This window comes from Oryzias melastigma, linkage group LG5 (genome assembly GCF_002922805.2).
Source record: "Oryzias melastigma strain HK-1 linkage group LG5, ASM292280v2, whole genome shotgun sequence".
In the NCBI taxonomy this organism is placed as follows: Eukaryota; Metazoa; Chordata; class Actinopteri; order Beloniformes; family Adrianichthyidae; genus Oryzias; species Oryzias melastigma.
In genome coordinates this window covers 9,148,871-9,175,025 of record NC_050516.1, presented here as the reverse complement: position 1 = coordinate 9,175,025, position 26,155 = coordinate 9,148,871, and the positions used below count along the sequence as shown (strand labels likewise).

General features: G+C 39.0%; 2 protein-coding genes across 5 annotated transcripts in view; both read left to right on the top strand.

The window, feature by feature from the left end:
- Positions 1 to 4,363: 4,363 nt before the first annotated feature.
- Positions 4,364 to 15,287, top strand: tpra1 (transmembrane protein, adipocyte asscociated 1). The gene is made up of 11 exons (XM_024270135.2): positions 4,364 to 4,551; positions 4,973 to 5,150; positions 5,235 to 5,367; positions 6,160 to 6,246; positions 6,945 to 7,017; positions 7,170 to 7,249; positions 10,185 to 10,295; positions 10,378 to 10,438; positions 10,606 to 10,708; positions 12,263 to 12,343; positions 13,798 to 15,287. Exons 2-11 carry the CDS (start codon positions 4,984 to 4,986, stop codon positions 14,066 to 14,068), a joined length of 1,167 nt encoding a protein of 388 aa, XP_024125903.1. The 5' UTR covers positions 4,364 to 4,551; positions 4,973 to 4,983; the 3' UTR covers positions 14,069 to 15,287.
- Positions 15,288 to 18,115: 2,828 nt separating this feature from the next.
- Positions 18,116 to 26,155, top strand: part of LOC112145098 (MICOS complex subunit mic25a) — a 72,296-nt gene continuing 64,256 nt past the window's right edge. Inside the window, exons 1-4 of one of the 4 annotated variants that reach the window (XM_036211834.1) lie at positions 18,116 to 18,637; positions 21,137 to 21,227; positions 22,046 to 22,100; positions 22,408 to 22,564. In XM_036211834.1, the coding sequence (XP_036067727.1) occupies positions 18,554 to 18,637; positions 21,137 to 21,227; positions 22,046 to 22,100; positions 22,408 to 22,564 (387 nt within the window). In that variant the 5' untranslated portion in view covers positions 18,116 to 18,553. The remainder of the gene's footprint in view (positions 18,638 to 21,136; positions 21,228 to 22,045; positions 22,101 to 22,407; positions 22,565 to 26,155) is intronic. The other 3 variants (XM_036211835.1, XM_024270137.2, XM_024270138.2) reach the window with 3 other exon arrangements.

Genomic DNA, 26,155 nt, shown 5'->3' with positions numbered 1-26,155 from the left:
GTGTGTCCCTAAGGGATTAATAAAGCTATGTCTAATGTCTAATGTCTAATGTGAACATCCCCCAAGACGTTTATAAAAATATATCCATCCATCTTCAAACCTGCTGAATCCTTTTTGACTTCATGGAGCTTGCAGAGTCCATTCCAGCTTCTGTTAGAAACAGCCTGTTTCTTTCTCTGTGTTAAACAATGACCAGATCTTAACTAAATGTAACTGAATTGAAATGGATGGATACATATACAGATAAATATAAATATTCTTAAAAAACCTTTAGCAAACACTCATGAATATATCAATTAAATATTTCCTCTATTTAATTGATATTTACTCTTTGTGTTTTAGAGTAAATATCAATTAAATATTTCCTCTATTTAATTGATATTTACTCTTTGTGTTTTAGAGTAAATATCAATTAAATATTTCCTCTATTTAATTGATATTTACTCTTTGTGTTTTAGAGTAAATATCAATTAAATATTTACTCTAAAACACTAAGTCAAGGAAAGAAAAAACAAAACTTCAACTCAAGCATTTAACAAAGAATCCCTACTGACAGAACACAGCACACTCTTAACGGCCCAAGTTTCCACAAAAACATCGAGCAACTTTTGATGCTGTTTAAACTAAAACCCTACTCTCACACTAGCTGCCTTAAGTCTCTTAATAATTATCAGAAGCAAAAGTCCTACTACCCACTGTATACATTTTCTTAGGCGGGCATTTTTATTTTCAAATTTATTTCTTGTCTATACAAGAAATAAGCGGAAAAAACCTATCATGCTAAATTGTGCTGAAAAAAATCAGCAAGACAAAAACATTCTGTAAAGCACCCCCAGTTTCTGACTGACCAAATGTTTGGATCATAAATAAAAGAAAGTGATTGGAATTTTCCAACACTTTTAAAAACCAGGGGAAAACAAAATAAACAGTTCCATTGAAGACATTAGAGCCCTCCTCAATCACAACTTAATTAAACATTGCATATAGAATGGAACCAACTGCAACGATAGCACCAAAGCCAAACATGGCTTTAAAAAATAAAGATGTCTCCCCTGAAGTACTGGCCGGTTGGGAAGAGTCCTCACTGAGAGCTGTCGGTTGTAAATTTTGATCTGCAACTTCAAGTTCTTCCTGAAGACTGATACCATCATTCAGTATTCTGTCCTCTTCTAGTGTTTCAATCTGATTTTTGAGCTCCCGAATTGTTTCTAATTGACTTTTTCTTATTTCATTACATTCTTCATAATCCAGTTTCATTTGATGTATTTCCATTTTATATTTAATCTCAGTTTTTTTTTCGTTTTCATCCTGAACAAATTGTAGATATTTTAATTCTTCAACCAATTTTTCATTTTCACTCTCAATTTGTGTCAGTTCAGCAGCTTTAATACTTTTTAACTGTTTATTTTCTAGGGACAAGTTGATATTTTCTTGCAGTAAGCGTCTAAACAGCCGTAGTTCTGTAATTAGTGTAGACTGGAGTAACTCACAGACACGTATTTTATTTTTAAGCTGTGTTATCAGCTTGATATTGTCTTGTTCTGTAGCCTGAGCAAATTCTTCTAGCATTATGCTCTTTGACTGCAGCATTTTATTCTCATGCTCTAAATAGGCAATGACACTATTTTCACTATTTAGACTCGCTGGTTTGTGTATAAATGTAACTTCTGCCATTTTCTCCACAAGATGTATTATCTTATCTAGAGTAAGATGAGTTGATTCTTCGTTAACAGTCCTGCCTGTTCTTTGACTTTTGGTTTTTGTGTCCAAAATGAGTTCCTATCATAGTGAAAGGATGCATGTTCAAGTTTTTTTTTTTTTTTTTTGATGACTCATCATGATGCTGAATGTCATCAAAAGGGATGTGTGTTATGTCATCAGTGTCAAAAAAACAGGGTGTGATGTAATCAAAAACAGGAAGTATGATGTCATCGATAGGAGGAAGTATGATGTCATCGATAGCAGGAAGTATGATGTCATCAAAAACTTGAAGTATGATGTCATCAAAAGCAGGAAGTGTGGTGTCATCAAAATCTAAACGTGTGATATCCTTAACAGCAGGATTTGGCTACTGTACACATCAAATTTGTAGTGTTCGTCAAATTATGGCAATACAATAGTTAATGTAACTCTTTGTAGAGTTGCTTCCCTGGTATTTCAGAGTAAACTGAAAAAGAGTAGACTTCTTAGTTCGACTTATTTAGTGAGATTAGAGTTTTGTTTCTTCAGTTCCCTAATGTTTGTCTCCAGATTTCTATATTCTGTGGAGACTCCTTCTAATTCCTGTTTCATGACCTGCAGGTTCTCCACTTCCTCCAAAAGCGATTTATTGCGCTCTTGGAGTTGGCCGATGTACTCCGTGGTCTCATTAAAATTTTCTGTCATGAGCCTGAAGTCCTCACATTGCTGAGAAAGAATGTAGATCTGTAGCTTCAGGGTTTTGAATTCCTCCTCCAAAGCCTTTCTATCAGCTTGCAGAGACGAATACTGAAGCTTCATCTCAGCGTCTTTCTCAGACTTCTTCTGCAGAGCTGTGAGCTCTTCTCTGAAGACTGCGTTTTGTTTCTCCAGAGACTGGAACAAATCTGATTCTGCTTTGTATTTTTGCTCCTGTTCATCTGCACAACTAAATTGTGTAGAATGCAGCTGTAGGATCTGAGTGTCAAGGTTGGAGTTCTCCTCCTCCAGAGACTTGGTTTGGGTGAGGATGGCGGCAGAACGTTGTCTCATTGCTGCCTCCTCCTCACGATGTCTGTGGAGGTCTTTCAGCTGGTTCTGGAGGGTGAGGTTTTTCTCCTGCAGTGTCTGGAGGTGATCAGTGTCGTCTTTCAGCTGCTGCTGCAGAGGTTCCAGGGCCACGATGGTGGCTTGGACCTTCTGAACCTCTTTCTCGAGATCTTGGTTCTCCTGGCTGACAGATTCGGCCGTGACCTTGACTCTCATCAACTCGCTGGACAACTCTTGAGGATCCCAAACTTTCATCTGGAGTTCCTGAAGAGTTGCCAGGAGGTTGGTGTTAGTCTCAGTCAGCTGGTCGATCTCTAGCTGCTGTTTCCTACAACGCTCCTCCAGGGGTTTGTGCTCCTGGAGTTTGTTGTTGATGCGCTGCAGGTCTTTTTCCAGCTTCTTGGTCAGTTTAGTGGCTGTTTTTTTTGCCTTGGAGAGTTCAGCGCAGGTTCCTCTCAGGTTTTTCTTGCCTTCCAGCTCAGCGGTAAGGGTTTGCAACTGGCTGGTCAGCGAGGAATTCTGCTGGACTATCTTCTCAAGTTTGGAGAGATTCTGAGCGAGGAAGCTCTCCTCAACCCCAGAATGTCCAAAACGACGGAAGAACATTTTAAATGATGATTTTCAAGGTAAATGTGAAAATCTTTAAAATGTTCTGGATACGAGATGCAGATTTTTGTAGCGAGAAAAAAAATCTGCGAGTTCCTCAGTGTAGGTCGAAGGTACTTGACGGGAATGCAAGGCTTCTAGTAGCTGGGGAACAGAACGTATGCTCTCTGGTGGGAACCAAATGGGCACTGAGACACAATGAAAATGGTGTTTTTAACATGTTCTAATGGCGTTTGTCTCTGTAGAGGTTGCTCATCCAGTCCATATGTGTTTTGTAGATTTGGAGAAAGTGTTCAACCACATCCCCCGTCCTATCATGGGAGCCCTGTGAGTTTGGGGTCTGGGGAGCCTTTCTAAAGGGGGGGTCCGGTCCATATATGACCAGAGCAGGAGCTTGATCCACTTACCCTGGGGAAGATGGACCTGTTCCTGGTGCATGTTGGAATCCATCAGGGCTTCCCTCTATCACCGGTTCTGTTCATCATCTTCATAGACTCATAGACTCATTCATAGAATTTCTAGGTTTAGCAGGAACAGAGGGGTTCAGAGACAAATTTAGATCCAAAGATCACAATGTTTTCTTTTTTTATTAACATGTTTTTATTTATGGCCAAGTTTCACATTCATAAAAGTGAAGTAATGAACAAAAAGTCTGAACTCTTGGCTCTTAAAATAGAACTCCAACAATACTTAAAAACTATCTCAACCTCCAAGACTACAAAAGCTCAAAAAACCCTAGACATCTGTAAATCTCTGAAATTAATAACGTGAATAAATCAAAACACTAACTCTTGCTTTTTTTTCTTCTCCCTTTTTATTTATTTGTATGCCTCTAGTTTACTTACTGATCTGTATTTTCCCCTTTTTTTTCTCTTGGCATTTAATGTTTACTCGTATAAGCTGTGGTGTATGAGCTTGTATGAATTCTAATTTGATGTTTGTATTGTATTTTATTCAATGCTCAGAAAAAAGGTCTGTGGATGAATATGAAATCACGTGTCATCTCGCGAGATTTGTTCTGCCTGGTTGAGAGTCATGTGACTGGAAGGGAAATTCTGTCAAAGAAAGTCTCAGGCGACACAGCCATGTCTCGGTGTAGTAATCCGTATTTGCGTTTAATTCGAGTAAAACCACGAGTGTAGCTTGTGCGGAACCCGTATTCTTGACTTCGTCGTTATTTTCTACCGGATTTAGATTAAATACAAGTCTCTTGCAGCGGTAAGATGTGACGTTTACCATTTTTGTCAACCCTCTGTGTTTGTTTTCGTGCTAACGCGAGGCTTTCGGTGTTTGGGAAACACGAGTATTGCTTAAGTAAAGTAGATACGTCTCAACTGTGCGTGGAAATGACACATGTTTGACGGGTTCGTTAGCAGGCTGAACGTTGCGAGCTAAAAGCTAATCAAATGTCTGGCCTTAGCCTGCAGGTAGTATCGCTTTCACTCGAAACAAACACACCTCCTTACGTAACAGGAAGTTGGGTTTTTTGCGTCCAAAGCCCAATAATTCGGTCATTTTAGCCACAAATGTTGACTTATTAACATGAATAATAGCTGACATTCGCGAGAACTGGGCGTTCATTGAATTCACTTGAATTCCATCTGGAATACTAGACATAACCAAACTTTTCCCCCCTCAGGTGTGGACACCATGCTCGCCACAGTGACTGCTGTGGTCAGTATCACTCATGGCAACGCCACAGCTTCACCTGCATCTTTGGACAACACCTCAACGCATCCCACCTGGCCTCCAGACTCCAACATCAGCAAGCCCCACAGATGTCTGCAAGTTCTGTATGAGGACATTGGAGACTCCAGGTGGGAATATTTACATTTTAGCAAAACGTCCTTTTGTGTTTTAAACACAGAGAAAGCAGTTGTAATGTTGCTTGCATGTTTTAGGGTCCGGTTCTGGGACATTTTTCTGCTGGTGCCAAACGTGGCGTTCTTTGTGTTCTTGATGTGGAAGCTGCCGTCAGCCAGGGCGAAGATCCGACTCACCTCTAGCCCCATTTTTGTTACCTTTTATTTACTGGTAGGACACGTTTTCTAAGCAACAAAGTTTTATTTATGGTATCAAGGACCTTTTTTACTTTCACTTCTGTCAGTCTAGTGGCTGAGAGCAGTAAAACGTGCTCATATCAAAACCATTTCTGTTACTATTAGTAGTTTATCTGTTTTCTACGGTGGCCCGGAAGTGCAAATCACTCGATACAAAAACATTTTAAAGATCACAACCATTTTCAAAAGGAAAACAAATTTTGGAAAATTATTATGACATTTTAAAACACTAAAACAACATTCAAGAAACCAAAACAAAATGAAATGTTAGAAAAATGTAACACAATGACAAAAGAAAAAGGTTGGCACTATGTGACGTTGTTGATAGCATGATGACACGATAATATTTGGCATGAGGAGATACTGGATGTCATCGTCCAGTCAGCCATTTTTCTGGTTTCTCGTTTCTAACATTTCATTTTGTTTTCTGGAATTTGGTTTTATTTTCCAATATTTCCAAATCTCTTGAAGCATTTTGGTTTCTGGAATTTGTTATTAAAATGAAATACTTTTTTTTTTTTTTTTTTTACATCTGTTTTGCTTTTTTAATTGTCTTTGTTTCTAGTGATTTGCACTTTAGGGCCACCGTAGTTTCCTTTGGTTTTTACCACCAGAATCACTGAACCCAAATTACAACCAGAATTGTCATTTTTAATCAAGACGGCAAAGCGTCTCTTTATATTATATGTCACTAAAACTAGCTAAACTGTTATTGTGAGCTCTTCTAACGTGTTTTCCTGCATGTTCTCTGATGGATTGTGTTTAGGTCTTTGTTGTCGCAGCGGTTGGAATCACCCGTGCTATTGTTTCCATGACCGTCAGCGCCTCCAGTGCTGCCACCATTGTAGATAAAGTAAGGGAATGTGAAGTACGGATGCATCTTTTCACTGAAGTTGTTGGTTTTAAGCGGTGGTCCCCGTACAGATCCGTGGTACAGTTTGCAGAGAAAAATCATGACCTGCATTTTTTCCATTTCATTCATAACCTGATTCTGAACAAAGTTTTATTTTAGAAAACTACTAGATACTCTCCACCACATCCACTTCTGGGAAGTTTCTAGTTGCTAATTCTGACATAACCATCATGTAAACAAAGGGTTGATGGGAAATTAGCCGAGGCTTACATCCGCACCAAAGGTTCCACCCTCAACTTAGAGGTGAATTTCTAATGAGTTCCTGCTGCTCTGCAGAAAGTATGGTTTAAAAAATCGAATAAAGGCTTTTTGATTTTAGCAAAAAAAACTCTGTAATCTAAATTAAAGGGCATTGGGAACATTGCTACAATAGAAAACAATAGTGTGACTTTGATGAGGTTCCCAGAGAGGCTAACGTTTGCTCTAGCAGAGGTTTTCTGTCTCAGACTAAAGTCCTGGAAATTCCTCACATACCAGAGACATCCCTGCGGGAGTCTATCAGATTGTTTTGTTGTATATTGTCTTTGTCTGTAATTGAAAAAAAAATCACTTCCTGTGTAAATCTGTGAGCAGCATCATCTGACTGTGGTTTTTCTCTTGCTGAAGGAGAAATGTCCTGACCTCTGTTTTTTTTCTAGGTGCTTTGGGAAATAACTCGCTTCTTTCTGCTGGCCATTGAGCTCAGTGTCATCATCCTGGGACTGGCTTTTGGTGAGTGCGCTGCTATATTCCATTCAGGATCCAGTCTGTGTTTGAACATCAGACACTTGACAGGAGCTCACTTTGGTTGAAGTTTTTTTATTTTGTTTTCATTTAAATTGGGAAATTTTTTCTCTAATTTCTTTTCTCTGTTGTTTTTTCAGGTCACCTGGAGAGTAAGTCCAGCATAAAGCGCGTCTTGGCTATAACTGCTGTGTTGGCTCTGGGATACTCCATTACACAGGTACAGAGGACTACCAAAAATAGGAAAACATTTCTGAGTTTAACCTCTTGAGACGTGGCGTCCTCATCTGTGGACATCACATTTTGGGTTTTATTACTGCTGTTGTTAATTCTGCTTCACTGTTGTACTGTGATTCCACGTATAGAGGGTTAGCTCCAATATCAAACAGCTCAGGTATTTTGGTTCCTTTATATACATTTGTTTAGAAATACATAAATATTTATATAAATCTGATACAGTTCACATACTGTAAAATGTATCAGAGAAATACTGAGATTGTTAATATCATCCAGTGTTACATGGATTCTCTAAAGGAGAAGTTCTAACTAAAATGTTCAGATCATTAACATTGGAAACATTGTTCTGGTTCTCCTGGAGGATGTTTCAGTTTGACCACTAGGTGGTGATTGCACTACAACATTACATTTTTTTTAATAAGACAGTATGAGGAACCACAAGTAATTACTTTAAACATTTCCATAAAAGAGTTTGGAAAATTCATGCCTGTGGGTTTATAAAGATGTTCATTTAGTCAGAATTGTATGTTTAGGTCGACTGAGTGTTAGCATTAGCCGACCTATGGGAAATTCCAATAAACGTTAGCAGACTTTAGCTTTATGTGCTAAATCAATTTATATTTTTATGAATCGATTTTTGATCTATTAAGTTTAATTCGATTCAAATCAATCGATTTTATCAACCCAGCCCTATTAGTAAGTGTAAAAACTGCTGTCAGCAGGGATTCAATAGTAAAAAAGAGTTAATTTTTCTGTTGTTGATGCATCAAATGTAATTCTAACAAACCAAAATGAAATCTGAGCTAATTCATTAAGAGCTTATTGACAGTCATCGATTTTCTGTAGGACAGGACGCACAAAAATGTGTCAAAATGTTGTAGTTCGACTTGTGATACGCACTCTCCTTCAACAATTTGTTTGTAAAAACAATTTAACCCTTCCGCTCTTCCTTGGCTTGTTTACTTTAAAAGTGGGGTCACCTGGACCCCACAAGACAGTGTGCTGAACTTTTTTTTATCATTGATTTCTGAGTTTCACTAATGTCCATGCACACATACAATCCTGTCCACATTTGTCCACATCTGTCATGGAAGGAATCACATCAATATGTGGTTGGAATCATCTGGACCCCAAAAGAGCAGAAGGGCTAAAGTTTGAGTTAGTTCATTTTTTTCCCTTTACTACTCTCTCACTTCTTACTTCATAGTTACATTTTCACATTTAGGGACCTTTTAAGACATTTTTCTTTACTAAACAATTGTGGCTCCGGAGTTGCAGACCAGATTCTGGACAAGTCGCCAGCCTGTCACTGAGCCCATGGGGCTGGATCGATCGAGGCCGCTATGCTAGCCAGCCGGCCGGTGGACTGCGTAAGGAGCTAGCGAGCTCTTCTGCCCGGGCTGCTGGTCCCTGGGCAGTGGAGCTCGCAGTGCTTGGCCTTCAGCGGTTGGCTGCCCCGCATGCGCTACAACGTCACCCGTGATGGCTCCATTCTCCAGATTCTCCAGTTTTATTTTTCCCTCTTGGGTTAAAGCTTAAACTGAGCCACAGACAGATAGAAGTGACGATTAAAGCAGCCCTCAGACGCAGCTCTCGCCGCAGGAGTGAAGTACACCGCTCTGGGAGAGACTCTGAAACATCTGGTGAACCCACACATGGTGATGTGCTTGCCAGCGTCTCTGTAGAACTCTCCAAAACATATGAACCCGAACTACTATCTCATTATCATCCATGGTTTCCACGATGAGGTCGGCGGTTGCTCTGCAGCCGGGCATCAAAAGGTCAAGCTGTAAATTTGACGCACGTCAAAAAAGAGGCAGCAAACGCGAATTTGACGCCTCGACGAATACAGCTTTAAGAGTTGAATCCTCAGTAACTTCTGAACTCAGCAGTTCATTTTCCAATCTCATCCCCAGTTTACCTCAACATAGGAATGACACTGACTTCCCTAATCGTAAAGTTTTACTGTGAAAGTTTCAAAAGGTTGTTCGTTTTAAAATGCTTGATTTAAAACAAAAATACTAAGAGTTATGACACATATGACACAGTTATGATACCCCTTGGTATTAATCTGAATGTTTTTAGTGGAGTGTTGCCTGTTTTTTTGGACAATTTTCACATTATTTTGACTTTTTCTTGACTTTGTTTTTGAGTTTATACTTTTTAATTCTGTCTGTACATATTTGATCTTTAGTTAAAAAACGTAAAACTACTTAAATCTAAATTTTTATTATTTTTGCAGTAAAAAATACAAAATTTCCATCTTGGAATTTACCTGTTTTTTGTACAAATTCAGGTTCATTTTGGAAATTTTGTGTAAAACAATTAAAACTAGATATATAGCATTACCGGTGATAATGCTAGTGTGAATGCTGAATTTGGCCACTGAAGATGCTAATGCTGATAGCTGAAGATGCTGAAATTGATAGATAAAAATTCTGAAGCTGATAACACTGAAACTAAGAGCTGAAAATGCTGAAGCTGATAGCCAGCTAAAATGTTAGCTAAATGCCAAATTAGCCTAAAAAACAAACAAAAAAATTAGGTTAGCCAAAACCGCTAGCATGTGGCTGAAATATTAGCTAAACTCCAAAATAGCCAAAAAAAAACATAGTAAATACCAAAAAAGTCCAAAAAGTTAGTTATCATTTTCAGTATCTTCAGCTTTCAGCACTAACATCTGCTTTTGTAAGTTGAAACGTACGAGCAGCTATCTCCTAAAAGAGCTGAATAGTTTAATAGCTGAATAGCTGGAGGGGTTGAAGAGCTACGGAGCGACAAAAAACGTACAGAAGAAAAATGGATCACTGTAGTGTGAATGCTCTACAGCATTCACACTACTATGTGCAAAAAGGGGAAACATGGGTTTGTACTTCAAAGAAGTAAACAACTTTCCCAAAATTGATTTTTTTTTTCAGGGCACACTAGAGATATTGTATCCAGACAGCCATCTGTCAGCTGAGGACTTCAACATCTATGGTCACGGTGGACGCCACTTCTGGTTGGCCAGTTCCTGCTTCTTCTTTCTGGTGCGTTACCTGTTGCTAGGGAGAAGTGAAAGAAAGGTCTCACTGAAGCCTCTCTAACTAAGGAAAGATTATTTTTTTCTAGGTGTACTCTTTTGTTGTGATCCTGCCAAAAACCCCAGTCAGAGAGAGGATATCTCTGCCCTGTAAGTTTCACAACAAAAACACAATCGAGTTTGTTTGAAGAGACAATTGTGACACTTTCTCTGCATGTTTATAGTCTGATAAATGAAGTTCTTCAGGGGATGGATGTTGAAGTGTATTAGAAGATTGTTTTTATTCTCTGTGTTTCTGTGTTTACTTTTTCTTGCAGCCAAGAAGAGTTTTTATGTGTACGCCGCCATCTTGTCTTTACTGAACTTTGTTCAGGGGCTGGGCAGCGCTCTGCTGTGTGCTGGAGTCATTGAAGGACTCTGGTCAGTGTTCTTACCGGTTTTATTATTATTTTTAATGTTTTTGTGTATATTTAGTGATTAGAGGGTAACCAAACAGGACAGTTGGAGGCTGACTCCACTCTCAGCCCAGATTTGAAAATGCAAAAAAAGGGGCGGGGCTAGGGGAGGCAGAGAAAATGTGGTGTGGATCTGTGATTGACCGTGACAGTGAGTTTGGCTTAAGGTGACAAAAGGTTGTTTTTTTTTATCATTGTCTCGATGAAAATTAAAAATAAATCTTAAAGTTCAAGAGGCCCAACCAGGCTGCCTCTCCATCCAACAGACGCTGTTTGTCTGCCACTCAGCCAGCTTTCCAAGGACCAGTTTAGCGAGCGAGCAAGCTCCGCCGCTCTTGGCGTCGGCATTGCAGAGTGAGCTCCGCTGTTCTCAGCTCTAACGCTCTCTGCAGTAGTTGGAGAAGCCAAGGTAGTCGATTAGCTCCGCTACTCTTGGCATTGTGAGGAGAGTTCAAAAGGTCGCGTGATGAGCTTTAACTCTGGAGTGTGTCGAGTGTTCAAAGATGGGCGGGGTCTGAGCATGATGACGACAAACTTCTGGGACTTACACCAGCTGACCAATCACAAAATTCAACTGTAAATGCCTCATTTTAACTTGTAGGGGGCACACAGACAGTTTTAGATCATAATTTCAGGAATTTTTATTTTAATTTGTCAAAAATGTGGCGAGGACCAACAAACTGTACTTTTAAAGTCCCATTTATAGAGGTCAACAGACAAACAAAAGTTGATTTAGAGTTTGGTTATCCTTTAAAGGTTAGTGTTGCATATTAACCTGATGTTAATGCTTCAGTAGTTTAAATTTTCATTGTAAAAAATAATCTGTTTTCCTGAGCTATGAAGGCTTTTGAGAGCTTTTATTTGTCAAACAAACCTCCAAAAACAGCAGCTGAAACTTTCCACCTATTTACAATCACAGCTCTTAATTTTGATATTTAAATTTGTAAGTTTCTGTTAGTTTTACTCAAGTTGAAGTCTGTATAGTGTTTTGTATGTTTATTTTTAAAACTGAAATATTAAAACCCTTCTTGTCTTGCTTGTTGGAAACAATTAATTAAAAAGAAAAATGTAAATTAATGCCAATTTCAATCAGGATTTTCCTGTGGAAATATACAATAGATACTTTTTTTCTCATTTTTACATACTCAGTAGCATTTAAAAAGTGCCTTTCGGTCAGTGTGCATCATTCATTTAAAAAAAAGTTACTTTGAAACTAGCAGTCACTTAAAAAAATAACTAAATCATTTACAGCTATTAATTAAAAATTGTCCCATTGAGTCATTAATTGCATGAAATTCTAGCTAATTAATTCACAGCTAATAATAGTAATAAAAATAATTACAAGTCCACAATACAATGTAGAATGTGATTCCTGGAAATGTTCTAAATTAAGGGTAAACATTTGATGATGATGCAGCGCTCGTCGTCCTATGGATCAAAATCCCGTGTTTCATAAGGGTCTCCTCGTGGACTCGTATCTGCTCACTGATGTTTCCTTTTTCTGTTTTCTCTGACTCAGCTGCGTAGATGTCACCACCTTCCTGTACTTCTCCACGTTTGCACCGCTCATTTATGTCACATTCCTCAAGAACTTCTTTGGGTATGTACTCCTAAAAGCTGCTTGAAATAAATGATTCTTAAGATGCTTTCAGTCTGTTTTTAGTCGTATTTATTTTGAAACTAGGAAACTTAAGCCTGATGTCCACTGAGCGGTACAGTACGGTCCAGTTTAGAATGATTCAGGCGAGCGTTTCCACTCAAAGTTGGACCGTCACGACTAAAAAAATAACAATATTTTATTTATATGTATCATAATAGGAACAATAACAGAAATACAAATCAGTGTCTTAATCCTCTAAAGCAGGAGTGTCAAACTCAATCATACGATGCTCCAAAATCCAAAACACACCTTAAGTCGCGGGCTGAAAAAGACAGATATTAATTTAACACAATAAATTAAAATTTTAAAACTTTTAAACCACAACTTTTGTACATAATTATGAAGCACTACCCGCGATAATGCTGGTGTGAATGCTGGTAGCTGAATTTGGCCACTGAAGATGCTAATGCTGTTAGCTGAAAAATGCTGAAATTGATAGCTGAAAACGCTGAAGCTGTTAGCCAGCTAAAATCGCCAAATTAGGCTAAAAAAAACTACACAAACAATCTTTGGTTTGCCAAACCAGCTAGCATGCTGCTGAAATATTAGCTAAATAGCCTAAAAAACTGAAAAATAAAAGCCTATATTGGCCAAAACAACTAGTTTGTAAATATTAGCCTAACACCTAATTGTTTTTCCAAAGGTTTTTTTAAAAAAAGGCTAAATTAGCCAAACCAGTTAGCATGTTGCTGAAATATTAGCTAAACACCAAAGAAGCTTAAAAAATCTTCTTGTCAAAATAGCTTAAAATGCTAGTAGAATGCCAGTTTTTAAAACATAGTTATGAATAATGAAAAGGCAGGAATATTATTCTTGAATAAATCAACTTAAACCTTAAATAACTTTCTGGCCATCTTTGCTTAGACTACTGCCCCGCGACCCGGTCCCGGATGAGCGGACGAAGATGGATGGATGGATGGATTTTACTCTGCATAAAAATATATTTTGTCAAAATTCTACAAGTTAGAAATCAGCGGAAGATAACATCGGACCATTAATAACAATGAAATCAAATGATCTGGAGGGGCAGATAGAACTAGTGGGAGGGCCAGATTCGGCCCCCGGGCCTTGACTTTGACACATGTGCTCTAAAGGCTGAGCTAAGCCTTTGTGGCTGCTGGTGAGTTACCGTCAAGCAGCAAAATTGGACGCATGTTTTGTACAGTACAAGAATTTGATGCTGACTGTATTCAGTGTGGAGAGACAATTGATTGAAATAATCAATGTACATGAGGTACGCAGGAACAGCGGTGTGATCTGCATGTGGGCCGAACCGTGGCTAATGATCCGTACACCCCAAACATTTGGCGTTCAGCGGTCTTGTAGAAACTTGTCTACACTTATCATGAAATGAAAGACTTTAAATCTCAGTCACAACTCTTTTTTTATTGCAGTTCGGAGCCCAAAATCCTGTTCTCCTACAAGTCCCAGGTAGACGAGCCAGATGAAAGCGATGTCAACCTCCCCCCCACGGTGGTTGCAGGGCTGGGCCGCAATCACCAGACGGATCAGGGCCTGTACTACTCCTCCACCCAGATCGATGGCTCCGGTCCCAGCAGCTCCCGCATGGTTGGAGCGTACCTGGACGATGTGGCTTCAGGGCCCTACGGATCCAGCAGCATCAACAGCATTGAAGCTGACCGCTGGAGACCTATACACGTGTGAGGGGACGGACGGCTGTACGGCCGGACCACCCTTAGAAGGCCGGACTGGATGGAGATCGGAGAACCTGATCAAACACAGCCAAGTTCTTGGACGTCAAGAGGAGCGCTGGCTCTTTTACTGCAAGAATAAGTTGAAGCTCGTTAACTCGGAAAGGACCGACGTGGCGTTGTGACACTTATCCGAGTGCTCTTCTGCTGGATCTGCTGTGGCCTTGATCGTCCTCATGGTCTTTGTTCCACAGGCTCTCTGACTTTGGCGCTTACTGGTTCGTCCCAGCGTATTTTTATAAGTAGACCAACAGGAATCATTCCTCCTCGTCAGTATTCTAACCTAATGTTAGTCCTTGATTTAATGAATCCTGCACATTCCTGCTGCTGATTCCATCATGAGCATTGATTCACATTCAGCTACGCTGTCTAAATCAGTGTCTGCTAGCTTTGAGTTCCTGCTGTTAGCAAATGAATGATGCAAGTTCCTGGTATGACGCTGCTTTAAAAAGACACAAAGGGTTTGGATAAAGTGGCAGCTCAGCGTCATCATCTCATCTGACTGTTAGACTGCCCAGACTTCCATTTCCTCCATGTTTATGTCAGTTCTTTGGTCACCAGGGAAGAAACATGTTTTGCTTCTTGTCTGACCTTTTTTCCTGGTATAGGGGTGGACACAGGAATGCACATTTCTATATGCAATGCTACAGTTTTAACACTTTTCTAATAGGATTCCTAAGAAAGCTGCTCAGAAAGATGTCAAATGTGGGCAATTTTACTAATATTTAAGGATACGGAGTGAGCAATATTTGTTTCTGGTACTTTGTAGTTCTGCCTACTCATTAAATAATATCCAATCTTTCCTCCAAATACAAAGTGTTTAGGTATTGGATTCCATTTGTGAGCTTTATGCCAAAAAAAGGGTTCTGTTGTTTATGTAAATAGATATGAAAAGAATAGAGCTTCTGAAGATCTGCTTGACTTTGTGATTTTGAGTGCGGTGAAAGATTGTAGGTGAAGCTGCAAAGACACGTCTGTTTCTATGACTCCATAAGGTGCTTTCAATGATTCCACTTTTCTTACAAATCATTGTCTTTTTGGTGTAAAATTGTCTCGCAAGTGATTTCGAAATGACCTTCATTGATTGTGGATTGGTTCTACAGTATTCAGCTTAAGTTGATGCATTGAAGTATTGATCATTCCTTAAGAATAAACTCTGGATTCATGCTCAATCTCTACTGCTCAGTTTTTAAATAAAATTTGGAATTTACGAACAATTTCTGATTGGAAACGGTGAATATTTACATCTTAAAGCTTCAAGAGACTTGTCTTTCATTTTAAACCTTAGGAGAAACAACAATGAAGTGAAGAATACACGTTCCACACAAACTATACGTGTTTTAATGGTATATTAACAGCAAATACAGATTTACTAGCTGCTAGTTGACTATTTTTATAAAGGGAAATAGTTTCTAAAGGAGCACAGTGGCGCGGCGGTTAGCGCTCTTGACTAAAAATGAGAAGTAGTTGGCCGATTTCTGTGCGGAGTGTTCTGCTTCTACACTAGGGCTGCCACAAACGACTATTTTAATAGTCGACTAATCACTGATTATTTTTACCGATTAGTCGACTAATTGGGTCATACACAAACTGGATGTAAAACACACATCTTAACCATCAGTACTTTTAAACTAACTAAAAACTACATTACCTGCAATAATGCTAGTGTAAATGCTGTAAGCTGAGTTTGGCCAAAGAAGATGTTAGTGCTGATAGTGCTGAAATTGATAGCTAAAAACAATGAAGCTAATAGCTGAAATCGCTGAAGACGACAGCCAGCTAAAATATTAGTTAAAGGCCGAATGAGCCTAAAAAACTGAAAAAAGCCTACGTTACCCAAAACAGCTAGCATGTAACCGAAATATTAGCTTAACTCCAAAAAGAAAAAACCCTAAGCCAAAAATAGCATTAAAGTATATCACAAAAATCCATTTCTTTTGCAGTGAATCACTTCTAACTCTGTTGATTTGTCTCTTTTTGAAAAATATTTTACAATTCAAACATTAACAAAATACTAATTCTTATTCTACATGTTAAAAAAATGGAGAAAAGCCATAAGAACTTATTCTTCACTTCTATCAGGTCGACTTAACTGCACTGACAGGAATATAGTTTGAAGAATACATGTAACTTGTTCATCTAAAAAATGAATCCATTAAATTAAATAAACGCTGTCATTCTTGAACTGAGATTTGGTGTCCCATTGTCGCCATCTTCTGGCAAATGAGGTACATAGCAGCCTGTGTGTCAGTAGCTTAACCAAACAGAATGAGGTGGACCTAAATGATATACATATTCTTGTGTAAACTTTAAATAAAATGTCTGGACATGTGTTTGTATAGTTCAGTGGGAGGGAGGGCGTTTGACTGGAAATCAAAAGGCCTCTGGTCTGAATCCAGATGCTCCTCTTTTCAAAATTACATTTGATCAATCAACCAACTTATTTAATACAAGTCTGTGGGTCTAAGAATACTAGTAGAAGATGTGACTTGTTAATTCAAGTCTAAATTATTATTAATAAAATTTTGAAGAAATACAAAATAAAACGCTTTTTATTGGTTATTTAAAATAATAAGTCATTATTAGAGTAAAACATTAATTTAAAAAAAACGTCTAATAGAAACATATTATTCATCCATCCATCTTCTTGACCGCTTCTTCCCTTTCGGGGTCGCGGGGTTGCCGGAGCCTATCCCGGCTACTGAGGGGCGAAGGCGGGGTACACCCTGGACAGGTCTCCAGTCTGTCGCAGGGCCTCAATCACACACACATTCACACTCACATTCACACCTAGGGACAATTTTAGAGTCACCAATTAACCTATGAAGCATGTTTTTGGACGGTGGGAGGAAGCCGGAGTCCCCGGTGAAAACCCACGCATGCACGGGGAGAACATGCAAACTCCACACAGAAAGGTCCCAGCCGGGAGTCGAACCGGGGCCTTCTCGCTGTGAGGCAAGAGCGCTAACCACTGCGCCACCGTGCAGCCCCATATTATTCATTTACAGCCATAAGTAGTATTAAAGTATGTCACAAAAATCAATTTCTTTTGTAATGAATCACTCCCAACGCTGCTGATTTGTGTCTCTTTTTGCAGACCATTTTAGAATTCAAACATTGAAAAATTATTAATTCTTATTTTACATGTTAAAAAAAAAAAAGTGAGAAAAGTTTTTTTTTTTTTTAATTACAATCTGTGAACTTGCTTAGCCAAGGCAGTTTATCTTTTCTGTTGGATAATCTGGTTTGCTGCATCTCCCACAGGCACAGGGTGGATTCATGATGGCTTTGAACATAAAAAAAGTTTTTTATTTTATTTTAGAAAAAGTAAAGATGTTTCTGAAGGTGTTTGCGTCAAATGGATATCCCCTTCTGTTCTTCAAGAGGCTTTTATATGTCCAAGGCACAGGGAGACCCACAGAGAGGAGGGTTTCAATGGAGCATTCACGTACCATCGTCATTACGAGTTTCAACCTTAATTTGAAAAGTAATGTGGTTGCCCCCAAAATTATATAAAGTGAAAACATGGAATATGTGAAAAATGCATAATCCATGTTAATTATGTAAATTACACAAATCTGTCAAGATAAATATGTATTTATTAACAGCAGCCTATTGAGAAAGACTTGGACCTACAAATAATTACCTGAAGGCAGCATCACTTTACTTTGAAATTACAAAAAGTGTGGACTTTTGATGCTCAAAACTATTAGGTTAGACAATTTATAAGGAAAATATCCATATAAAGTATTAAAATGTATATGTGCGCCAGCACAAAACTGCATGAAACGAATAATGCACAATGTGACTTAAAGAGCCATTATAGTTTAATGTTCTGAAGGCCTTAAGCACTTATTCTTAACTTCTATCAGGCTGTTTTTTTAAGAAAGTCCCCTTTTTAATTAATTTTAAAGAAAAGGGTCTTAAATTATATCTAGCCTCTATATAAAAACTGGAAATGTGCAATAGTAGCCTAATTAAGTTCATTACTTCGACCCCTTTTTTTATTTTTCATTTTTATTTATTTCCCCTTCTCTTGATTGTCTCTGATTATTTTATATGTTGATTAGTAAGACATCATTACATGATTTTTATTATTTTTTCTAGAATGTCTCAAATATTGTACTTATTGTGTTTAAAAAGTAGATTTCCTCTCATTCGCCATTGGTGTTCTAGCGTTTATATACTACATTTCCCATCAGCCCTTGGTTTATTTATGTTAAATACAACGCGTCATCAACGATTTCTTCAGCCAATGAGCTTCAAGGATACTGGCGAGCCAGAATGACCTTTATTGGAGCATTTTCCAGCCACTGGTCGCTGCTGAAGCGACTCTCACTCTTCGGTGAAACTCATGTCCTCCTGGCGAAGCGCGCGAGCGGGCTTCTAGGGGCTTTTGGCGGTCGGAATACCCCGCGGGCTCGGGCAGCTGGGCAGGATGGGGGCAAACGGGAGCTCGGCGAGGAACGTGTCTTTCGGTTTGGATGACGACAAGAAGGTCACGGTTATTGAAGGAGTCCGGGTACGTCACGCCAGCCTCCTCCAGGGACGGTTTTTACTGATTCGGAGGGTTAATCATTAAGTCGTTTTTGGGGGTGGGCACGTGAGCTGCTCACGCGCCCTCAGCTGAACCGAGTTATCATCTGTTTCTTTTGACGTGCGAGTGAAAGAAGACAGACACAAACTCTCATGTAGAGGTCACACCTGACAGCTCACCTGCACATGGAGAGGATTAAAATAATCAGAAGGAGGGTCATCTGTGTTTGATCTCTTTCATAACTCCTCCTCCTCCTGACCAGAACCTGAAATGAGTGAAAAGGCTGTTTGATCTCCCTTTGAAATGTAGAGGAACATACATTTCTGGGGTTGACCTACAGTTGTGCTCCTAGGTTTACACATCCTGGAAGAAATTAGGGTTTCTTTGTCATTTTTCATACAATATGAATAAGAACACACAAATAAAATATTTCCCACTCATAGTCAGTGGTTAGGTCACAGTAAAAGAGACATTTGGGCTCGTTTTCTACTGATCCAAACCTAGAAGGGGCCACATGGTCTTACTTTAGCCTTTAAGAAATTTGGATGACCTTTTTTAAATAATAATAATAATGATAATAACTATGAATTATGTCTTTTTCCCCCTTTTTGTCCTCAGCAGTCTTACACTGCTGGGTTTAGTTATTTTAGTTTGTTGTTGGATCTTGGTAGTCTTAGTTTTCAGGCTTTGTTTATTTGTTTTCTTTAGGTAGTTTTGGTTAGACAGACATTAGCAGGAACTGCTGACTCTGACGGTCGACATGTCTGGATCAGCAGTATCCATGATTTATTTTATGTTTGTCCAAGAAGCCACAATGGAGAGATAAAAGAGACACATGTGGATCTGGAGCCGCAGGTTGCTGACCTCTGGGTTAGGTGGAGTTTTTTATTGTTAATCCTTTAACACCTGAGGCGCCGCTGGTGACGCTTAAACACAAAATCTTTAACATTCTGTAAGTTTTCAACTGTTAACACGATCAACGTAATTCCAGTAGATTCTGAAGGAGAAAAGCGGCTCAACGAGCTTTCTTCTGGTGACTCGACCATGGCGCCCGTTTATCTTTAGGCGCCTCCTTATTGTATATCAGAGGTGCTACTTTGGAGACGACAAGCTCAAAAAGATCTACCTATATATATTAAAAACACATAAAATCATGTAAAGTTTTCATTTAAGTGCTTTAAAGTAGATCAAACGATTATTTAGAATTAAATAGACACTAAACTATTAAAAATAACAAAACATCCAGCAAGTTTTCTCTTTTGCAGACAATAAAAAAAACGTTTTTGTCGTCATCAAAGTACCAAACAGACATGCTGTTACAAAAAAGATATATCTGAGTGAATCCCTTTCCTGTTTAGTTACCTTTTCCCGTAGATCTTTACTCGATAACACGAGCGAGCTCTCCACTAAGCTTTTAGCTCTTTGTTAAGTGACAAACACTCCAAACTTTCAGCTGATCTTGTGACAACTGTCCGCATAGTCGGATGTTTCTTCATTGAATGGACTTTGGTTTGAACCTGCATCTGCAGTCCTGTTTTGCACTTTTGGTATTTCGTTGAATCTTTTTTTATTTTTGCTAAATTACTCAACACTTTACTATAAATATTAATGAAAAACATCTGGATCTTTTTTTTATAATTAAAAATTTCATTTGAATGTCTTTTCTTTAAGGCATGTGTTTATTTTTTTTAGTAATACATCGTTTCATAATCAAATCTTTGATTACATCATGAAACTTTCACACCACACTGCTCATTGGCATTCTCACTGCCTTGGATCTCTTCTTATATCCCTTTCCTGCTTTGTACATGTTCAGTTACCTTTTCCCGTAGATCTTTTGACAGGTCTTTACTTTTCTCAATGACTCAGGATCCAGAAATGTCAGTGCAGCACTGGGTGAAGGCGACAAGGGTCTGTTGGTAGCCCAGAAAGTCCAAGACTTTTTGTGCACACAGCTCACTCCTGCTTGGACAGAGTGTGTTACCGTGGAAACTTTAATTTTAGACGTTAACTTATCGATGTTAATTAGTGACCGAATTGACTTCAGTTGGTTGGAGTCGGAAGTCGACCATTTTTTATGAGTGACATCACACTCACTCAGTCCAGTTCTCAGATACAGTCGATGGTTGTGCCTTCCAGCTATCACTGACTTGTGCTTGTAGACAATTAGTCACTTTAACCAATGGGAATCCTCAAGACCTATGGAAGAACCAAACACTTCGTCAACTGGCTCCTCCCCTTGATTCTGGTCATTGTTCTGCTCATACACGAGTCACTTTGGCATCATCAGGTCACTCGGCTCTCAAACTCTGGAGGTATACTGTGATGGACGCCGCGCTGTGGGGGAGGAGCTTTGAGGGTTTGGCCTCTGGCCAGATCACATGTGTGACTTTAACACATGTGGTCTAATCTATGATACAAACGAGCTTTTTATCCTGTGAGTGTCTCATCCTAGCATCAATCTCTCCTTACCTGTTTGTCCAGCTGTCAGGAGACGTTCTCCGCAGGATGAGAGAAGCTCAGGAGTCTGGGAAGCCCAAACCGTCCACGGGTCCACCTGAAGGTCACAAACCAGGTACGTACTGGGGGGCTGCAAAGGTCTCTTATCTACATAAGTCCAAATATCTTATTTATCACACCGGATACGATTCACATTATTTTAAAATACTTTATGTTAAAAAAAAGTTTTATTAGATATATTTGTCTTAAACAAATCATGACATCTAAAAACATCCCAACATTAAATCACTAAAAGCAGCAGACAAAAAGGTCACATCTGAATTCTGAATTATATGGTATTTTCCTACAATTATTAGATTTAAAAGCATTAAAAAACAATTCTGTTTCTGTCAATTAATATGTTTGATTAAATAATGAACTATTTCATATTGTTTATAATATTTCTTCATTTAAAACATGCTTTCAAATAGTGCTGGGAGATATGGAAGAAAATATTGTGTACCACGATATAAATGACTTTATATCACAATACCGATATACATCAAGTATATGTTCAGTTATTCTCTGAATAAATTAACAAAAATGTCATTACTTTTCTCTGACTTTAGTATTTCAAATAATTTGTAACTGAGTGAATCGTCACAAATCAGGGGAAAAAAATAAGTGCACAACAGTTTCAGGTTTCTTAATAGGATAACACATTTTTTAACAAAAGTTCAGCAAAAAAAAAAAATTAAAAGATGTAAACCATAGAACACAAATGGCATGATAGAGAATTTTCTCTCACACACAAAATGTTTTGTCATATCGCACAGTACTACTTTCAAATATTAAATAAGTGCAAAAATATCCTGAATTAGATAAATGGCAAAAACAAAAATACATTTTGGTGCATATATATCTATAAACAATGTGTATTTTTCATATTTTTAGAAGCAAAACCAGAAGGAGTTTCCACTAAAGAGGCACAGGAGGAGATGCGCAAAAAGTAGGTGTCCTTAAACTGAGAAAGATGTCTTTTTTTGTCCATTTCATACCTATGGTTAAATAAAAACTAATGCTGTTAATGTTTCAGGATTTTATTTACTACATGACGATTCCTTTTAGAGTGGATTAAAAATAGTAATTTTGGTTGAATCCTATTTTTCCACAAAGATAGAGAGAGATAACCGTCTGCACGGTTTTACCTGTGCTCTACCCTGTTTCCCCACTAGAGGGCGGTGTGTCTCAGACTGACAGAATTGATACATTTTGCTTTCTCAGAGGTTAATGGTCTGTATCTTCCCGCTCTTCAGCTTTGAGCATCAGCAGGCTTTGGTGCAGGAGCAGCTGGCCAAACTGGCCCAGAGGGAGAAGGAGATCTCCGCCGCCGCGGGGCTGAAGGATTCCAGCGCCGCTGCCATCATGGAGAGGGGGAGGGCTCATCACGAGCAAGAAAAAGCCAAGATGCTGGTGAGTGATGCTGTCGCGGTCATTTCACTGTTTGATTAGACCCTGAAAAAGTTCAGAACTTTGTTCTAAATGTTCATGGACTGTTTGGAATCATTTCTCTGGTGTTCCCCTGTAAGATACCGTCTCCCTGCAGAGCTTTGTTACTGTTTAACTTGCTCAATTCTGTCTTCAAAGTCCCACTCTGATCATCTCTGATCATCTTTTTGATCATAATTTTCTGGAAGAATGTTGTCCATGCAGATGAAGACTAAACTGGAGCTTTTTGGCAACATGAGCTCTGACTTGGTTGGGTGAACGTTTATGACTTGTGGGACACAAAGGATTCTAAAATTTGGGCTAGAACAAGACTGGATGCATGGCGTTACCTTTGTCATTCCAGGGAGGTGCGTGGTTCTGACTCGCAATCAAAAAAATGAACTCCTCGGGAATGTCATCTTGTAAAATTAAAGTGATTTATTTTCAAAACAAGTCCGTGGTTGGCTTCCTGTAATAAAAAAGGGTCTTACAGATCGATTTGGTCAATGTCTTTGCTGTTCTGTTTGACATTTTTTGTGATTCTATCTTCCTGCTTTGTGATTTTGAAAAAACCTCATTCTCCTGACTTCCATACTAAGTGACATGGGCTCACCTGGCTACAGGTGGCTGTAGTGAGGAAGGTCCTGAAGATGGTGAATACTCAGGAGAGGGCTCCCTCTGGTGGTCGGAGGAGGACATGGCTGGTTGAAACCTGACACTAGTGCAGGGGTGTCCAAAGTCGGTCCTCGAGGCCCAGTGTCCTTCATGTTTTCCAACCAATCTGCCATTGAAGCTCCTCATTGGCCAAACACACCTGATCCAGGTAATCAGCAGCAGATGAGGCAGGATTTCTGTAAACCCAGCAGGAGGCCGGCTCTTGAGGATGGACACTCTATCAAATGTAATGCAGGAGTATTCTGATTGAAGGGTTCAAGTCAAAATGTTCTGCGGAGTCAGCCTCCAACTTCCCTGTTTGGGTACCCTTTAAAGTGTTATCAAACATAACCAGGTGTTCTAACTTTTAGGTTTTATAAGTCTCATGTACATTGTGAGTAATGATGAGTCTCTGAAGCGGTTCGCTGTTTACCAGCTCAGCATAAAGTGAACCTTGTAGGTTTTCCACAGTTCTTCTCATGTTCTCTCCAATTGATTTGTCCTGTGCTTTTTATTGGTGTGTCTGCCAGTTTTAATGAAAACTGAGGACTGCTGTTGGATTAGTTTACAGCGATACAGGCTCTGGACGTTTAATAATGTTTGCAGTGCAATGAGACGCTCAGCACTCCACCTTAAACGCTTGTTTTCTACTTTTTCTATCATCTGAAGTCAATATTGGTTGTCAGTGCATTAGGTTTGTTTGTGTACATCCAAAGTGTAATCTGTCTGTGAGGAAAAAGGTTCAGACGTCTCGGTTTCTATTGAAAAAAGCTCCTCAGTGTGTTTATGTGCAATACATTAAATAAATCAAAGATAGCAGAATAAGAAGCTTTTACTGCTGTTAAATTGAAGCACATGTTCGTACAGAGAATCTGAGGTTGATTCTTAGTGTTGGAGTTCTGAACAGGAGAAAAATCCTGTTATCTGAGCCTTATAGCCTCCATTAATACCTGCTTATTTGGATTGGCTCAGAAGTTGAAGATCTTCGCAGCAAAATCAAACTAAATATTGTAGTATACCAAAAACAAAAAAAGAACAACTCAAAAGTTAAATCTATTAGTATACAGTGTTTCCTCGTTTATCGCAGAAGTTCCCATCTAAAACTACTTTATTTAAACACTTTATGCACTTTTCTCACTTTTTCTCTGTTAAAACTCTCAGGCTATGTCTGAATTCCCACCCTAATCCCTAACTACTAAAAAAACGATGTAGTGCGGGACTATCTAGTGCCCGGGATTTTAAAAGCAATTTGGACACCATTTTCACTTCAAACTTCAAACTTTATTCATTTATATAGCGCCTTTCATTCAAAGGAAGCTCAAAGCGCTTATCATAAAATCAAATAAAATACATTAAAAAGACAGTGTGTTAAAAAGCAAATACACAAAAGGAGAAAAGGACATTTAAACAGAATGGGTACCCCTCCCTTCCCCAGCTTCTCCCACAAAAAAAGAAGGAACTGAACAAAGACTTAAGAACTGCAGCTCTGAGAAAATAGTCTGGCTTGGTACTGCTGTGAAGAAACAGTATTACAGGGATCCATCTAATCCAAGGCCCAGTCTGACCACAGAGGCCACCGCCGCAGTGCCCATCCAGCACAGAGAAGCACAGGGCCCACTCTACAGAGCAGGGCCCCAGCCGCCCCAATGAGAACAGGCACCGCAACAATGGCACACCAGCAGAAGGAACCTGGAACAGAGGATTTTTTTTTCTCATTTTTATAAACACTTAAGATGACGTCGCAGATTTCACAAAGTAAAAATCAAATCAATATGTCTATGTCAATGTCTATGAATCCACTGTGTTCTGATGATGAAAATATGGATGGCTTATTAAAAAATTACATTTAAATATGTCTGTTTGTAAAAAATACTGGTGAGTTTTCATTTTTTAGATATTTATTTATAAGGCAGCAGTGGATGCAGTTTATTTTGCAATTTTGTCAAATTACCCTAAAAAACAAAAAACAAACAAAAACTTAGGTTAGCCAAACCAGCTAGCATGTAGCTAAAACTTTAACTAAACTCCAAAAAATTTTAAAAAATCTTAGTAAATGCCAAAATAGTCCAAAAAGCTAGCAGAATGCCAATTTTAAAACTTTAAAACTTTATCTTTTTTACATGATTATGGTAAAATAAAGGCAGAAATATTATTCCAGAATAAATCAACTTAAACCTTAAATAACTTTTAATATTTTACTCTCCATAAAAATATATTTTGTCAAAATTAGAAATGAGCACAAGATAACATCGGGCCATTAATAACAATAAAATAAAATGATCTGGAGGGCCGGATAGAATTACCAGGAGGGCCGGATCCGGCCCCCGGGCCTTGACTCTGACACATGTGTTCTAAACCAACGCAAGTATTCTGGTGAAAGTGGACCAACTCAGAAAAACTAGAAAGCAGAGTTTCTGGTGTGAGTGAGGTCTAGAAAGCAGAGGCCTTAAGCGTTTTCTGAGCACACGTTGACTCATCCTCACCTGTCCTCTCTGTCCGGTCTCATCCAGCTCTCACCTGTCCGCTCAGGTGTGCAGCACATCCTTTTTTTCTCCTCCGCATGTCTTGGTGAGACGGAGACCAAACAATAGAGAGGCACAACCTCATGGAATTTCTTTTGTCGATGGTAAACGGCAGGGTCCCTGTTTTGTTACGGTTCATCTGCTGAGAGAGTGTAAGTCGGCCCGGTTCAAAAAGCTCCTTCAGCAGCAATTTTCTCTGCCTGGCAGGTGGGCTTCCCCTTTTCAGCGTTTTCTTTCGGCGCTGCTTTCACAGCTGGAAGCTGGAGGAACACGTGTCTCCTCCCAAGCCTGCTCCATCACATGCACTCTGGGCTACCCAGCATGCCGTCTGTGCGCGGTGAGGACGAGGTGAGGGGGTGTGAAGGCCATACCTGTCGAAGAGATGAGCTGTGTTTCCGCG